Source organism: Amia ocellicauda, chromosome 17 (assembly GCF_036373705.1).
Source record: "Amia ocellicauda isolate fAmiCal2 chromosome 17, fAmiCal2.hap1, whole genome shotgun sequence".
NCBI lineage: Eukaryota > Metazoa > Chordata > Actinopteri > Amiiformes > Amiidae > Amia > Amia ocellicauda.
The window spans coordinates 23059449-23077480 of record NC_089866.1 but is presented as its reverse complement, the minus strand read 5'-3'; the positions used below and the strand labels follow the sequence as shown (position 1 = coordinate 23077480).

Sequence of the window (18032 nt, the reverse complement as noted above, 5' to 3'; positions counted from 1 at the left end):
ACAAGAGAAGATGTATCCATAAATTTCACTTAGTGGCAATAATTATATGTTTTGTAAACAGTATTAGGAACAAATTGTATATTATAAGAGACCACTTAACATTGATTTCTGAACTTGGAGTGGTCTCATTTTTTCCAGAGCTGTATATATATATATATATATATATATATATATATATATATATATATATATATATATATATATATATTATCAATGTACAGAGTTATTAAATGCCCAAATCTACAGCTGTCTTTGTAAGCTGTACATTATTTAAAACACAAAACAAACCATGACTTGGTATGCAAAATAAAATAAGTTATATAATACTGATAATAAGCAGCTGTACAGAATCAACACACTATGTTTTATGCAGTAAGAGTGAAAGGAAGAAATCACCCCTTTCCCTAACATGTTTCAAAAGTGTTAACTATAACAATTCAGGAAGGAATGTGTAGTACTCACAACTATACACACCTTTCTAGGTTAAGCCTCTGAAATAAAGGGGAGAAAGGGCAACACGTCAGCAGCAAGAAGATAATAAATATAACGTATATGCAATACGAAAACAACTAAATTGTGACTTTACCCCTTACAAATATGTCTTTTAACGCACCAAAAACCCACCGAATGAAGGGTCAAATCCAGTCTTGTGTTCAGCCAATGGCAAGAGGGGAGGTAAAGGGTCGCTGCCTGCAGGCGCAGTGTGGAGAGCGGCCAGCGTCGGGAGAGACACTTATTTAGCACTTTCATAAATATTGCGCTCAACATGTCTGCGTCCCATTTTGAATCGCTGGAGAAGAGCCTGGACCAGCACATCCCCCCCGAGGAGCTGAAGGAAGTCAAGCGGATCCTCTTCGGCAAAGACCTCAAGTAAGAGGAAGAAAACGGTGACTTTAACATGCGCATGTGTCGGGTTACTCCGTTTACGCAGCTACGAGTAGTTTGCAGTGATCCAAACACCAAATGTGCTCTAACACTCTCTCTGCAAAGGGTAGATTTCAGGGACATGTTTATAGAAATCGGGTGTGTTGCCTTCAAACCTGATTATATGACACTGACACAACTTTAGTAAGACACAAGAGTTAATTGAGTGATTAGAAGTGTACAATCATATCTGTTTATAGTGATTTTGTAAATGGTCTAAAAATATCAGCACGTTATTATTTTTAAACGCCCCCACATTGATACAGCGCTGGCTTTAAACTTGGCAAATGACAGAAAATGTTTGGATTTTCTTATCAGGTCATAATTATAGATGCATGTCAATCATTGACGTGGACCTTGACCTAGTGTCCTCTCATGTGACGTCACTCATTACTGTACCGCAGTGGTTTGCAATTCATTGGAAACCCTTTTCTATAGTGCCTTTTTTACTCATTGGGAAAGGGCAATTAAATTATTTGATGGTCTGTTCTTCTGAACAAATCTTTTGCATTTTCATTATAAAGACTCCCTCTGCTACTACCAATTACCATATTTATTGTTAGGCATTAATAAAAGACTGGTTGTCTTTCTTACTGAAATATCAATGGCTATGTATGTATGCAAATCACTTTTTTCTTTTTGATTAGTTTGTTTAGGAAATAATTGTCTTCCTATAAAGTGGAAAAGGACTTTTGTAAAGTTGAATTCCTCTCATCGCTGCTACTGTGACAGCAGAGAGCTCAGTGCCCCCCTTCTCCCTCCCTCCTCATAGGACTGTAAATTAATGCTTTTATATTTTAAATAACACTCAAACTCTTATAAAACCATCATGCACACTCCTTCATATTGTTCTTTTGGTTCTGGTGTGAGTTCTTGCTGTATCTCCTCTCGTTCTGTTGCAGGAAAATTGACTTTCCACAGAGCGCCATTGCAGCCGCAGCAGAAAGGGACTTTGAGCTTCAGGGCTATGTGTTTGAAGCTGTGCCGGAGCAGTTAAGGCAGCCTCACAATGTCAGTGTGGGCCTCATTCAAAACCGCATCGTCCTGCCCACCGATGCCCCAGTTATAGACCAGGTGAGCAAGTGTGACCCTCCTACATGAGAGTGACGGTATCCCTCCAGCCTATTCATTATATTGTGAAGACATGCCTTTTGTTGTTTATTCTCAGTCTGTTTTCAATCTAAACAAGTTCAGATAATCATTTTCCCTCTTTTTGAGCGATGATCATGTTTTTGTTTAAAGCTCAAATATAATCATACCTTTTAAGTATTATTATTCAAGAGAATGCATTGAAGAAAGCAGGCAAGCAACATGTGAGGCAACAATGTTTGCTGAGTCCATAATAATCGTGTATCATCTAATGCAGCCAGTGTTTCCTCTGCACAGATCACTGCCCTCCACAAGCGGATAGGAGAGATTGTCGAGGTGGCGTCCATGTGTGGCGTCAATATCATGTGCTTTCAGGAAGCCTGGAGTAAGTTATATCAATATAAATTGGAAGCATGCTTATAAAACACAAGGTCAGAGAGATACATGGGCAGGATTGGTCTGCATGTTGTTTGTGCTCTTGTGTGCAGCGATGCCCTTCGCCTTCTGTACCCGGGAGAAGGTGCCGTGGACGGAATTCGCCGAGTCTGCTGAGGAGGGCTATACCACCCGCTTCTGCCAGGAGGTGAGGGAACATAATCCGCTATAATCCTCTGCTCTTGAAGTGTTTGGGTGGTGGGGAGCTTTGTTCTCCTTGCCCAGCCACACCACTAGATATCTGGATTAAATCATTCATACAGCCAACTGGCATGAATTGGATGAAAGAAGTGGAATTATAAACATGCTGCTATCAGTTTAACTTCCACAAAAGCTTGAATCATCCAGCTTCCATTCCTGCATTACAGATATGTCTAACTAACAATACACATTGGTTCTCTTAGTTATCTGTTTTGTGTCATTGCCAGCTGGCCAAGAAGTACAACATGGTGGTGGTGTCCCCGATTCTGGAGCGAGATGAGGTCCACGGTGGAACGCTGTGGAACACTGCTGTCGTCGTGTCCAACTCGGGGGCTGTGCTTGGGAAGACCCGCAAGAACCACATTCCCAGGGTTGGGGATTTCAATGAGGTTAGTAGCAGGAAGTCTTTTGGTTGGCAAACGACACCATGCCATGTCACATTCATAGCAAGCCTCCTGCGAGAGAAAGATCTTGGTTGGTACCACAGCACTGAAACGGAAACAAATATGTGCGCAAACTCCCCCAGCAATTCTTGGCCACACATGGAACCTGCTCATTTGCTGGGGTTGTTTAAGAAACCGGTGTGGGCTTTGAAGACCAGAAACATATCTTCCACTGGAGTATTCCTTGATTGTGCCATACATCCTAAACTTGCTCAAAATTAATTTACTGAACCTGTCCACCTTTTAATGTCCTTTTTCTTTTCATTCTCGTCTTCAGTCTACTTATTACATGGAAGGAAACACAGGACACCAAGTGTTTCAGACCCAATTTGGACGGATTGCAGTGAATATCTGCTATGGGCGACATCATCCTCTCAACTGGTTCATGTACAGCATGAACGGTGCAGAGATCATCTTCAACCCCTCTGCCACTGTTGGCGAGCTCAGGTACTGATTGATGAAGCTGTAACTGTGCTGTAACATTAGTAGTAAAGTAAGGCTACATACCTCAGAGCTGCTTTGAGGTAAAACACTGCTGATTACAATCAAGATGATCAGTACAGGAGATGGCACCCCATTGCTTTGTCTGTCTTGTTCACAGTGAGCCCATGTGGTCCATTGAAGCCCGAAACGCAGCCATTGCCAACCATTGCTTTACCTGTGCCATCAACAGAGTAGGAACGGTAGGTATATGAATCCCCAGTGGTAATATGATAATTCCTTTTTATATTTTATTCTGGTTTATATTCGGATGATCCTGAGGCTAATATTCATATTCTGAAACACAGATTTGATGTGTGTGAACTTTTTTCTGTGAAGGCTAAGAACAGGCCCAGATTGCAGTCCTCCCAATCATACGTAAAGCCAGTGGCTCTGAAAAAGCAAAGCATAGATTGATATAGTGCCTATAGAAAGTCTACAACCAAACGTGAAAACAGTTCAAGGGGGTGTAGGTAGGTATAGGTACTGTATATTGAGTAATGCTCCACAGTCATTCAAAACTACAGCACCTGCAAAGGACATCAGATTATGAAAATGAATGGTGTGACATGTCAGTAGTGATTATGTAGGATGTTGCCTGAGAGTTTAATGCGATCTGATGCATCATAAGGAATAAAGCTGTTTTATATCTTCTGGATATTATGGTCCAGTGCTGCCATCTACAGTAAACCCCTTTTTAACATGAATACACAAGTTACACTCTTAGGCCCAGCCCAGATCAGAACTCTGACCTTCCCTACTAACTGCAAATTATAAACTTGTAGGCAATATATATTGACATACCAATAGTATGTTACAATAATATCAACTGTGATTGCTCCCGATTTGGGATTGGTGGACAAGTATAGGATTTGATTTGGTCTAGGCCTTTGTTGGTTTTATTTCTGTGTTTGAGAGAAATATCAGGGAAGCCATTAACTATTACATCTTTTTATTTTTCTGTAAAGGAGCATTTTAAGAATGAGTTTACTTCTGGTGATGGAAAGAAAGGTAAATAACTCCACCTTTTTATCCCTAATAATAATCCTTGATCTAAAGTGAATGTAATAATCATTACAATATAACAGTTAAAGGTTGGGCTCTCCAGTATTAGTGTTGTCATGTTTTATTTGTGCTTGTCAGTCCTTTTATTCAGATCTGTCCTTTTCAGCACACTGTGATTTTGGCTATTTCTATGGCTCGAGCTATGTAGCTGCCCCCAATGGCAGTCGGACGCCGGGTCTGTCCCGCACTCGAGACGGGCTGCTGGTGACCGAGCTGGATCTGAACTTGAATAGGCAGGTCAGCGATCAGTGGAGTTTCAAGGTAAAGATATTTCAAAACTCCCCTTCCCTCAGACACCTTCCAATATAATTTAATGATAAGAAAAATTGTAATAGTGAAAGGACCATTTTCTTTCATGTGGATACCAGATAAACACCACAAGTGTTTCAGGTTTTTTTTATCTGTATAAATCTGGGATAAATAAACGTGTTCTGCTGCGATTTTGGTTGTGCTTTGGTTTGTGTTCTCATTTGTGCAATTCTTACATGTAGTTTCATAGATCTTGTCCTTATCACCTGTGTGAATGGCTGCTGAGGATTTCTGAGCCAGCTGGACCTCGTTCCAGGATAGCTTTCCTTGTGCAGCCGCGTTTGATCTCTCCGCTGTTGTGTTCCTGTGTGTAACCATGGCATTTGTGTGTTTTTCAGATGACAGGCAGATACGAGATGTACGCAGAGGCGCTCGACAAGGCTGTCCAGCACGACTTCAAACCCAGCATCGTCAAAGAGTGATGAGGGCCAGGCGCCTGCTGATGCCCACCGCCTGCTGACTGGCCAGATGAAAAGGCTGACAGAGATGCTCTTAATCCTGCTGTTGTTATACATGACGGCTGCAGTGGAGGTTTTTCCCCTTTTAACCCCCCTCTCTCTTTGATCACATTAAATAGCACAGTTGCAAACATCAGATATCTAAAGCAGTTGGGCTAGAACCTCGTGTGTGTTGGGTATCTATGACTAAGCAAGAAATGACATTGGACCATTTAGGAAAATAATAATTTCATTAAATTATTTAATGATAAACTTCATTCAAAATTATTCAAAAGAAGAAAATGTTTTGACATTAAATGGGGAAATGTATGAATTTAGATATGCATCTGTAGTATTATTTACACTTGTTGTGGATCCTTACGTACAAAAATACTCAGGGAGAACAGTGTTAATACAGTACAATCCTTTATTTGTTACATAAATGTAATTTCATCATATTTCATCAAAAATAAAGCTCAGCATTAAAAAAATCCCCCATGTGCATAACAAAAATACATAAGCTGGAGTTGTGAAAAACTTTAAGGTCATTTTATTACGACGGCACAAAATAAAATGTATACATTTATCTCGCTGATAAATGTGAACAGAGTTATAGCTGTCATAAAACCATAGTGCAATACCTTTACCAAAGACACAATACATAATAAATAAAACAAGACCAGCTTACAGATAATGTACAAAGAATAATTAACTACTATGTTAACGAAAATCTATTTTAAATACGAAACAAGGTATTAACTATATGATAATAGCGAGTTAACATTTATTCACATTTTCCTCCTATAGAATGCTCTCTTAACACCCTGTAAGGCTACAGTGTGTATTTTACCCAGATATCTAGCCCACACAAAATGTGAAAAATACCACATTTCTGTAATATAATAATAATAATGGCTTCCAGTTGTTTAAAGATAAATAGTCTCAAGTTGACTATACAAAAGAGGAAACCACTCTGATGAGACTTTATAATGTCAAAGATACCCAGAAGCAAGTCTGTTTGTTTTGTCAACCGCAAATTCAACCTTCTGGAAGTGTCTTTCTTGTTACTGCCCTGCCTTGCCTAGTGTTGTCCCTACCTGGTTTTAAACCCCCATTATTACTAAAGTATATATTTCAGTCAAAGGCTTTTACTGCTACTGAAGCCCTGCAGGAGTCATGTAATATAACATATACGACCAAGGTCAGGCTACATCCTGGCAAGAATAGTGTTTGAGGTACTGTCTGCATTCACCACAAAAGCAAGGTATTTTGTAGGAAACAATGGCTGAAGCTCAGGCTATATATAGGCTCTACATAGCAGCTGGTGATGCTGTGAATTAGAGGTGCACTATCCATGTGTTCATGTATGGGACTAAGACCAAGCTGCATCTACTTGAATGTTGAGAAACATATGGAGTTCTAGAACATTGTGAGAATGCAGTTTGGCAATACAGACTAACCATTAACAGAGGAGGGTTAAAGAAAGCAGGGTTTACAAGGAAGGACATGGACATAATATTGGAATACCAAAGCATTTAGAAGATTCAGCAACTGGATTCAGGATTCAATCTAATGCACATCATACTGACCATGCTGAAGTGGTGTAAATCCTAGTAGGCTGTTTAGAATATTTATGGGAATGTCAGCCTCTTACTCAATGGTGCAGTGGTTTACTATATATATATTGTGTGTGTGTGTATGTGTGTGTGAAAATACTGTAAACATATCTGGAGAAATATGTTTTGCTACCAGTTTTTCCCTTTTTGATGATGTTACAAAGCAGAAACTAGAGAAACGACTAAATAAAAAAGCAAATGGGCAGTACCCGAGCCATTACACAAAGAAACGCTCTACTTTTCCACAGGTATAGCAATTCCGAGTTGAACAATAATGCAACATAAAGCTACAATCTACTGTGGGCTTCCTGTAAAAGACACATATATACATAATAGACACACATTTGGAAGAGTTTTACAAATACAATAACAAAAAAGCAGCATACAAACATAATATAAGGCCCAGATAAAATCATACCTTTAACATACCCTTCAGTTGCAAAGTAAAAACCCAATACTCATGCTATTCTACCCAGTGGACACCTACCAATGCACTGGAAACTTGCAACTGGCAGATGTGTTTAAAGTTTTGATTTAGTCTAGGCCTAACCCTTTTGCCCATAAATAATATCAAGCATTCATCACTGTAGGAATAAGCCCTTTTTGAATAACTAGGTATAGTTAAGACTTCATTAATAATGATAACAACGATGACAGACTATGCAGATGTACCTCCTATAAATTATAACAAATATACATGTGATTCCAAAATTCCTCCACTAGACCAAAGACTGGGGGAAACTGTAAGCTGAATTATGTAGACAGGCCTGTGAGGTGAGGAGAAGCCTGTCATTAGAAAATGCCAGCTTATGAATACTGACATTGCTTTATGTTTTGGAGGGAAATTTCTAGAAAAACAAAGAGAACCACGTTGTTTGTGCTGCCCAGCAACACTACTCTGTTCAGCCTAGAAAAACTGATGGGTTTGGAATATAATCTGTGTGCACAAATGTTTAAAACGGGTCCTGGTAGCAATACTGTTCCAGACCATTCTCATGGACCACTGATCTGATTTTCATACAACTGCCTGGTACTATAGCACAGGGGATGTTTAATTTTGTATTTCTAGAATAAAATATAAGTTACATACATTTATTTTTTTTAGAGAGAGAGAGAGAGAGAAGCAGCCTGTAGTTAACACTGCTTTTAATCACTAACATTAGCTTTAAACACTGGCTTTGTCACACCCCTTTGGGTTTAACCAAAACTGATGGAAAGCAAGGGTATGTACATCTTGCATTGTACACAGATTTGGGGATTTTCCTAAACTCAGCTGTGTCCTACTCTATTCTGCACAGATGCTAACTAAATCGTCAACTTGCGTCAAATCTTCCACCTTTTCTACTTCTGTCTCATTTGACGGCAAGCTAATTCTAGTGGGTTTTTTTCCCCCGTTTACAAAAACAAACAAAAATCCCTTATTTTGTCCTGCAGTACATGGATTGAAGTACATGGCTTTTGAAACATTCTGCTGTGTGAAAAGAAAAGGGGAAGAAACAAAACGCACAGTGATGAGTTCTCTGGCCACCAGTCATCTGTCCACAGGGGGAGAGAACACAGTCTGAAGACACCATGCTACACCAACGTAAAGATGGATGCTACGTATCTCTTGATGTCCAGGACTGCAGACGAACACTAAAGCGGCCACAGTGAGTGTGTAGTGCTCTTGTGTGTCGGTCACTTGCCGCTATCAGCTCTCCTTGTAGACAAAAAGAATGTCTTCATCTGTCCCATAGCTCATCCGCGCCTCCTCGAAATTACTAATGCTGGTGCAACACACTCCTATGGGGTACAGAAAGACATTTTCATTCCTGAAAACAATCATGTTACAGTTTTCACATTCCAGAACTTTGCAGATATTCAATGGCGCTCGCTCTCACAACCAAAAGTATCTTGCTGATCACATTTCTCCTCACATTGTAGGAAGCCTCTTAGGCACGTTTTCCAAAAAATACACATTCAATATAAGCGATTATAGTGTGGTGCTTCTGCTATAGTTTCAAAATGGGATGCATCTATAAATGCATCTAAACAATGTTTGGAAAGCTTAGGAAATATTGGGAATTGAACATTAAAGGTAGGGTATGCAATCTTTTCCAGAAACATTTTTTGTTATACTGGTTGAAAGTCTCTTCACATCCTGATAGCAATCAATAATTTAAGTGGTCTAAATGTATATACAGTGAGGGAAAAAAGTATTTGATCCCCTGCTGATTTTGTACGTTTGCCCATTGACAAAGAAATTATCAGTCTATAATTTTAATGGTAGGTGTATTTTAACAGTGAGAGACAGAATAACAACAAAATAATCCAGAAAAACACATTTCAAACACATTTTAAAGAGGGAAATAAGTATTTGATCCCCTATCAATCAGCAAGATTTCTGGCTCCCAGGTGTCTTTTATACAGGTAACGAGCTGAGATTAGGAGCACTCTCTTAAAGGGAGTGCTCCTAATCTCAGCTCGTTACCTGTATAAAGACACCTGTCCACAGAAGCAATCAATCAATCAGATTCCAAACTCTCCACCATGGCCAAGACCAAAGAGCTGTCTAAGGATGTCAGGGACAAGATTGTAGACCTACACAAGGCTGGAATGGGCTACAAGACCATCGCCAAGCATCTTGGTGAGAAGGTGACAACAGTTGGTGCGATTATTCGCAAATAGAAGAAACACAAAATAACTGTCAGTCTCCCTCAGTCTGGGGCTCTATGCAAGATCTCACCTCGTGGAGTTTCAATGATCATGAGAACGGTGAGGAATCAGCCCAAAACTACACGGGAGGATCTTGTTAATGATCTCAAGGCAGCTGGGACCATAGTCACCAAGAAAACAATTGGTAACACACTACGCCGTGAAGGACTGAAATCCTGCAGCGCCCGCAAGGTCCCCCTGCTCAAGAAAGCACATGTACAGGCCCGTCTGAAGTTTGCCAATGAACATCTGAATGATTCAGAGGAGAACTGGGTGAAAGTGTTGTGGTCAGATGAGACCAAAATCGAGCTCTTTGGCATCAACTCAACTCGCCCCAAGAACACCATCCCCACCGTCAAACATGGAGGTGGAAACATTATGCTTTGGGGGTGTTTTTCTGCTAAGGGGACAGGACAACTGCATCGCATCAAAGGGATGATGGACGGGGCCATGTACTGTCAAGTCTTGGGTGAGAACCTCCTTCCCTCAGCCAGGGCATTGAAAATGGGTCGTGGATGGGTATTCCAGCATGACAATGACCCAAAACACACAGCCAAGGCAACAAAGGAGTGGCTCAAGAAGAAGCACATTAAGGTCCTGGAGTGGCCTAGCCAGTCTCCAGACCTTAATCCCATAGAAAATCTGTGGAGGGAGCTGAAGGTTCGAGTTGCCAAACGTCAGCCTCGAAACCTTAATGACTTGTAGAGGATCTGCAAAGAGGAGTGGGACAAAATCCCTCCTGAGATGTGTGCAAACCTGGTGGCCAACTACAAGAAACGTCTGACCTCTGTGATTGCCAACAAAGGTTTTGCCACCAAGTACTAAGTCGAAGGGGTCAAATACTTATTTCCCTCATTAACATGCAAATCAATTTATAACTTTTTTGAAATGCGTTTTTCTGGATTTTTTTGTTGTTATTCTGTCTCTCACTGTTAAAATACACCTACCATTAAAATTATAGACTGATCATTTCCTTGTCTGTGGGCAAACGTACAAAATCAGCAGGGGATCAAATACTTTTTTCCCTCACTGTATATATATATATTCTGTGGAAGGGACAGGACTAAAAAAGGATCGACCAATCATTGCATTCGGTCCGAATGTAATGATAGGATGTCCTTCCTGTCTGTCAATCTATATTTGCATACCGCCATGCAACTTGTTCGCGCAGACAATCACGTGTCATCAGCGCGGGAACCTTGACTGTGCAGAGCGAGTGCGAGAATGGAAGGCGAGCCGCAGCTACTATTTTTTTAAAACATAATAACTGTAAATAAGATGTTTATGTTAGTTATTATTGTAATGTCTAACCTGTGAATGAGACATGCGGTAATCTGAAACTGTTACGAAAGATTCCACCCACACGTCTCTCCTCCTGGCGCTGAGACTCTGCTCTGTGTGTGTGCGCATGTGTGATGGAGGGGGCGTGGCTTTGGAGATGTCTCTGAAGCGAGGGCGGGCTCTATGCTTTCAAAACAAGCTGCTAACTGCTGGCCTCTCAGGATTGCATACCTTAGTTTTAAGCTGCAAACACCGACACTATCTGGATTTTTCAAATTGAACTCTGCTTGTCATTGGTCAAATCAAACAGGCACTTTCTGAAAAAGTACAGTACAAATAACGCCTTGATTAATCTGGCCCTGGTACGTAACTCCCAATAATGTAATTTTGTTACTCAAATGTGTTGAACCTGAGGACACTCACGGTCAGAGTAGGCAGGGTTGTTGTAGAAGATGGAGTCGGTGGTGTTGCTGAATCCACACACTACCACAAAATGGCCCTGGTAGTCCGGCTTCCTGCAGAAGCACTTTTGGCCCACAGGCAGGAAACAGCAGTACTTAACCGGGGTGGAGCAGTGTTCACAGACCAGGAGCACTGCGTTCACCAGCACGATCGCCACATGGCCTTCAGCCAGATGATTCTGGATCTCCTGCATTGTCACGGAGCTGCAGAAAGATCAAAGCACACTTCTGTTAGACACTGAATTACCAAGATGAAAGAATTTGCTTATTATGATGTTTAGCTGGTATCATCTGATTTAATGTCTTAATTATATGCACTATTGGCTTCATTGGTCTAGACAGAATATGATTTTGTCCACTTCTATAGACTGTAGACTTTGATACCATCCCATTCTTCTGTTTAATTGTTCCTAATCTTTATCATCTTTCCAAAATGTGCCTGAGATTTGTCCTCTTTGGTGCTCCTCAACTCTGCATGCAGACACAAAACAGTACCCACCTTTCTCTCATCTAATTGGGAGTACCTTATTTCCACATCATAGATTTCTGGGCTGACATAAAAAGCAGACTGGATTGCATTGGGCTGCCAATCTATGTACTTCAAGGGGGAAAAAAATAAATGCTGTCTAAATTGTGCTACTTAAGTTGGAACTCGTGCTGCTTGAAAGTGGTAGTGGAAACAGGGTATTGGCATGCCAAGAGGTTAATGAGAATTTGAGTTTGTTTTGCTGAAAGCCACCAAAGAGAATATAATGGGGAGAAAAAAATAATAATTCAGAATGTCATACCATTTATTCACCACTACTCCGTTGCTCTCCGCCTTGTTAAAAAGCTCGTTCACTCGGTCCTCTTCGGTATCAAAATGCTTTTTGTAAAATGACTAAGAATGCAGAGAAAAAATAAGATGTCAGTTCCTTAATTCGTATGGACAAAACAAAAGTGTTAATCTATGCCTTCAGAGAGCTGCTGGTAAAGAACAGGAAACTACTTAAATCAGTAAAATGTATATATATATATATATATATAAACAGTCACAGATTAAAGTTGACATATTGTTCACAAATTGGAGAATTAAGATTTCTAACATATGTTTCAATCCGAGTTTAGAACTCTCTGTTCTGCTTCCTTGATAAAATGAGGGAAATGGCTAAACTTTGTTTGGAGGAAATGCCTAAAATAGCCCATTTGCCTGCTCTCCTTGGATTGACAGAGGCTCACACAAGCTCTGCACACTATCAGCTCAGAGGGGGTGTCAGCCTACCTGGTTTCTATAGCCCTTGTCCACTCCAAGGGTCTGGGTGCAGAATCGGTGCCTCACTCCCAGGTGGCTCATGAGGTAGGCCAGGTCAATAGTCCACACACTCTCCGTCAGCTTCAGCTCCCAGCAGGCATTCTGAAACTCCTCTTCACTCACTGGATGGAGATACCTACCCAACAGACATCAGGGCCATCTAAACAAAGTAACCTTATTTGCTGTCCTATGTGATGAATTAATTTACAGATCAACTACAGGACATCACTTTCACTCAAGAAAGCTTTCCCATATTGTGAAGGTTACTGTAAAGTGAAACATGAACGGTTATTAACTTCTGCTTCGGGTACCGTCCTTCTGGAAACGTGTTTGATAATTAAATAAACAAAATGGTCTACAATTCATGCATGCATGATCCTAACTAGCACAGTTTCAATAAAATAAACTGATCAAAAGTTTAGCAGGGGGAATGTTGGAAGCTCTGATTTGATTGACAGACTTTGCAGCTGTGTAGTTTTCACATACATGCAATGCAGATACAAGATATTTGCTCAGGAATTTGTTAGTAATGCAAATCATCCTTGAGGCCAAATGCTCAGGTAGAAAACGGAATCTGAGTTTCATTTTAAATTTTAATCTACTCTTTATGAACAACTCACTACAAAACAGTACATTAACACTAAGTATAGTGCAGTACACATAGGTTGAAGCTATGGACACACATGTATACCTCAGGTGAACGGCTACTGTTTCACTTACTTGAGAACCATCCTAGAGCAGGCCAGTCCACAGTCCCAGTGATACAGCTGCCGAATGACAGGTACTTTTAGTTGAACAGCATCATCTACGATTTAAAAAAACAGAGAGAACGGAAAAAAATATGTGGTATTTGACTACAATCGTGTGTAATGTAATGCAGAATTGTGGCATTGTCAATATCATTTTTGCAAGAACCTCTGAACTTCTGTCTGATCATGAGGGATTTTCTTGTTTTTCTTTTTCAAACTTCAGTAGCAGATGCACACACTGGTGCACACACACAAACTTGCCATCCACCGACAAGCATTCGTTCTCGGTCACCTGTTTCACTGTAGAGCCCAGAACAGGTAAATACGGTCATTTAAAGGGAACCTTCCCGAGATGCAATTAGGGTGTAGCATTCGAATCGAACAAGGTTATTCGATTCCGTCTCACAGCACAGCCCAACTTGTGCACATGAATCAAACTAATCAATGTTGCTTTATTTGAAACAACTGCGTGTAGTAAATAATTAAATTAGTAATATGCAGCCATTGCCAGTTATATAATTGCTGTTTATTAACCTTTACACATGATGATTTCTAGTGGCATTCAGCAGCACAGTGAGGAACGCTGACAAGTACGTCACTAACAACAGAGTTCAGGAGAGATGTGGAGCCGGTATACTTTAGCTTACCTGTCATTCTGTGCTGTATTTTTCCAATTCTGATCAATCCTGTAAGGTTCCTACAAACTTCGTGCTTTAAGGGGAAACACTGGTTTTACTACGGGCTCCGTCCTGTCTGTTGTGCGACAATGTTTAGATCCATAGTCACGACCTTATTTCGGTCGCCTGCTAGGGCTGCTCTCGACTGCCGTCGGGCTCCCGGTGAGATGCGCAACTTCCTCTTTCGATTTTTGTTAAAAAAAAAAAAACACTCGTTTCGCCTACACTGCCCCCTACCCAGGTTCTTTGATTATGGTTTTAAATCACACGTAAAGCAAGTAACAGGCAATAATATGATCTTGTCGTCACTTATATTGTAGCCTGCATTTCCAATCCATATCCTTTCAGACTAACGATTTGCGTTGTGCTTTACTATGTATGGATACGACAAGTGGAACGAAGGCTAATCGGGTTCGTGTAAAAGTCTTTTGATTCTCCTTGATCTTATTTGGTTTAATAACCAACAACTCCCATAATGCATCACAATATGACGACGCGCTGTGCAACCCGGAACCATTGCGTGACTTCCTGTAGCGCGTTGCATTGTGGGGCGTCGGAAACGTACAAAGTCGGTTGCCGAGGCGGACTTTTCCTGCACGCTGTTGTTCAGTTTAAGCCGGGAGGACTAGGACCGGAGATAAATTACACAGAATTCATATCTACGTTGGGAAAGGTACGTGTTTAAAATGATTAAAATACTACTGTTTCAGGTGCCCATTTGAGCACTAGTACGCAATCTCGGATAATAAAAGTATTCGATTAAAGCATGTAGGCGATGAATGGGGTTGTGTGCTCGTTTTCAGCCATTAATTTAACCAGCTAACTTGCCGTTTTTCCCTCCACTTCTTTGAATAAGCATCCGTTATATTGAACCGTGTGGGCTTGTTCAATCCTTAATCTTCGTGTTTAATTATGCGATGGTGTTTAACAGGGCGAGATGTAAAGGCCGTGTCAACGCAAACCTGTTCATTTGCGTTATGACGCTCTGTACGCTAAATCCGGTCAGGTTGGGGGCGGGCATGTGTGTACTGTATTGCACTGGTCTGCTTGGGTTTATTTCGATCATGTTATCCAACGAAAGGTTTGTACGCCTTCCTTTACTGTGTGTGTATACCTGAACTGTTACATTTTCTTTGCAAACGTGAAAAAGCCAGTGACTTGTTTAGATGCATCTTCTCGTTTTTGGGTCAATGGATAATGCCGTGCAAGTGTCGCAGTTCTACACAAGTTGCTAATGTTCTTGATGATTTTGCAGAAACTGCAGTGAAGATGTCCATCGGCGTGCCTATTAAAGTCCTCCATGAGGCGGAGGGTCACATTGTTACCTGTGAAACCAACACCGGAGAAGTGTACCGAGGAAAACTCATAGAGGCAGAGGACAACATGAATTGCCAGGTAAACTTTTCTTTTCCGAGACCCTTAGTTGATCATGTATGCAGTATTTTAAGACGGTTTTAGCACGGAAATGCCCATTGTGTTTTTACACCACTCATCACTTGTGGGATCCCTTCTCTTCCAGATGTCTAATATCACGGTGACCTACAGAGATGGCCGTGTGGCTCAGCTGGAACAGGTCTACATCCGTGGGAGCAAGATCAGGTTCCTTATATTGCCGGACATGTTGAAGAATGCGCCCATGTTGAAGAGCATGAAAAACAAAAACCAGGGCTCTGGAGCTGGGAGAGGGAAAGCCGCCATTCTCAAAGCCCAAGGTAGGTCGCAAGTCTGGCTCCATTTCAGCGTACAGCTGTTCAGAGCAGTGGAGCATTGCTGTCCAGCGATAATCCCGTTTGAAGAGTTTTGAATATTTTTTGATTCGTAATTAGATTGTCAAACTATTTCCCGAGTCAGTAAGTTCTCTAAAAGGTACTTTCTGCTTTCATCTGACTTTATATTTCTTTTCTTCAGTGGCTGCGCGAGGTCGAGGCCGTGGTGGGATGGGAAGAGGAAATATTTTCCAGAAGAGACGATGATTTTCAACACTCATTTTGTGATTTTTCTTATTGTACAGTTTTTATTTTGCTCTTGGGGATCTTCATGTCAGGGTGTATGTCCTCATATAGGAGGATGAGGCTGGACATGTAATTTTTGATAATTGTTTTCTAACATGGTTTGTCCCTGTCTTTTAAAGCGGTCAAAATAAAATGGGGGTGATTACCCAACATTTGCCTAACTCCCTTTATTTATATAGATTCTTTCCTCCATGAGTATTCCTTTGACACTCTTTGCAGCAGAAATGTCTTAAACAAAGGACATGAAACCAAAGCATCAAAAACTTAACCTCCCCCCCAACTCCTTGCCAATTACTCAAAATGTATGTATTGGGACCAACATAGTGAGCATTGTTTTGATGTATGAAATACTTTACATTTTGACCTTAACTTCTGCATTCATTATGATGCATGGTTGGAAAAATATTGTGCCACTTCCTTTTGAAACAAAAACCAATGCCATCTGTGCTTTTCCAGTTTTGCTATTCCAATTCATTCTACATAAGTTAATGGCTTTCAATTTAAGACTCTCTCATATGGCAATTTTTTTGTATGACTGGTGTAATGGTCCTTGCAGTATTTCACCACTTGTTGGTGACCATGGGGTTTAATAATTCTTACTATAGCACTTGACATGTGGTACATTCAGTTTCTAGTAAGGTTAGGCTTGTTTTTGCTCATGTAGTGTATAGCAGTGGTTCCCAAACCCCCGGGAGGACACCTTGTATCTGCGGTTTGTCATTCCAACTGAGATCTTGCTTATTCTCTTAATGGAAGTTCTTATCCCAGTGGTGTCTGGTAGCTCATTCTGGTAAGTAGCTAAAAAAATAATAATGGCAGAAACATGGGGTCTGCAGGTGCCAGGATTGGGAACCTCTGTTCTTCAGTGCAATGGTCTCTTAACAGTAGTGCTCCAGAGTCCCTATCCATTTATTTTAATGGGTCACCCTGGTTGCCGATTTTCAAAGGATGTGGATGAATTATGTAGGTCACTTCAGGGAACTTGGATCCTTGAGGGTCTGGAAGTGAATTATCTGTATTCTAGAATTTACCAGAACACCCCTGTGTAGTTTATTACAATGAACTGTTTAGAAAATGGATAGATTGGAGGTGAGCGATCTTCATTGGAATTAAATTCAGTGTCTTTAAAGAGGGACTCCACCGAAAATCCATATTGCCTCAGGTTATTCTATAAGTAGAAACATTCTGTGGGGTGAATATTAATAGCTTTTTATTTTAACATATGGAGAGCTCGCATTATTATGTACTTCATATTCTTGTGTTAAAATAATCATTTTTGGAGACTGTTTCATGCCTTTATTCCACATGGCCCCTTGAACAGCCCGGCTCTGAGCTCCGGGTCTGACACTGCGGTGGCGCTGCGGGTCTGGCGGCTCTTCAGTCTACAGACTACAAGAGCATCGGCTCCAATCTCAGCTCTGACAACAGGAAGGGGCTTTAGTACAATTGTATTATAACATTACATCTACATTTAGAGAGTCTTCACCACTGTTGGACATATCATCCGACACCCTCATCCCCTCTCGCATCTCTTCCTGCTTGTCTGCTATTTCTGCCTGGATGCACTCACACCACCTCAAGCTCAACCTCTTCAAATCTGACCTCCTCTTCTTCTTCACCCTCTGCTGACCTCTCCATCTTAATCTCCTTGCAATCTACGACACTTTCTCCATCTTCCTCTTCTTCCACTGCTCCGCTCCGCTCCCTCCACTGGCTCCCTATACCGGCACACATACAGTTCAAGACAATTGACCCTCACCTACCGCTGTCTCGACCACACTGCACTGCACTGTGTAGAAGGCTATCAGGACCCAGATCTCGCACACAGGAGTGCAGGGAGCCACCAATGCACTAAATTGGGAGGCTTC

The 18032-nt window shown here is 41.0% G+C and overlaps 3 protein-coding genes across 3 annotated transcripts; 2 read left to right on the top strand and 1 right to left on the bottom strand.

The window, feature by feature from the left end:
* Positions 1-668: 668 nt before the first annotated feature.
* Positions 669-5721, top strand: upb1 (ureidopropionase, beta). Its single transcript, XM_066690238.1, has 10 exons — positions 669-870; positions 1827-1998; positions 2311-2398; positions 2502-2596; positions 2877-3038; positions 3370-3539; positions 3694-3775; positions 4541-4583; positions 4744-4898; positions 5285-5721. Exons 1-10 carry the CDS (start codon positions 767-769, stop codon positions 5366-5368), a joined length of 1155 nt encoding a protein of 384 aa, XP_066546335.1. The 5' UTR covers positions 669-766; the 3' UTR covers positions 5369-5721.
* Positions 5722-5792: 71 nt separating this feature from the next.
* On the bottom strand, positions 5793-14585 carry gucd1 (guanylyl cyclase domain containing 1). Its single transcript, XM_066690239.1, has 6 exons — positions 14123-14585; positions 13447-13531; positions 12697-12862; positions 12224-12315; positions 11398-11639; positions 5793-8781 (listed from the first exon to the last, which is right to left on the bottom strand). The coding sequence occupies exons 1-6, from the start codon at positions 14127-14129 to the stop codon at positions 8690-8692; spliced, it is 684 nt and encodes a 227-aa protein (XP_066546336.1). The 5' UTR covers positions 14130-14585; the 3' UTR covers positions 5793-8689.
* A 91-nt stretch (positions 14586-14676) lies between these two features.
* On the top strand, positions 14677-16314 carry LOC136713200 (small nuclear ribonucleoprotein Sm D3). Its single transcript, XM_066690240.1, has 4 exons — positions 14677-14825; positions 15408-15547; positions 15672-15864; positions 16061-16314. The coding sequence occupies exons 2-4, from the start codon at positions 15422-15424 to the stop codon at positions 16123-16125; spliced, it is 384 nt and encodes a 127-aa protein (XP_066546337.1). The 5' UTR covers positions 14677-14825; positions 15408-15421; the 3' UTR covers positions 16126-16314.
* Positions 16315-18032: the final 1718 nt, after the last annotated feature.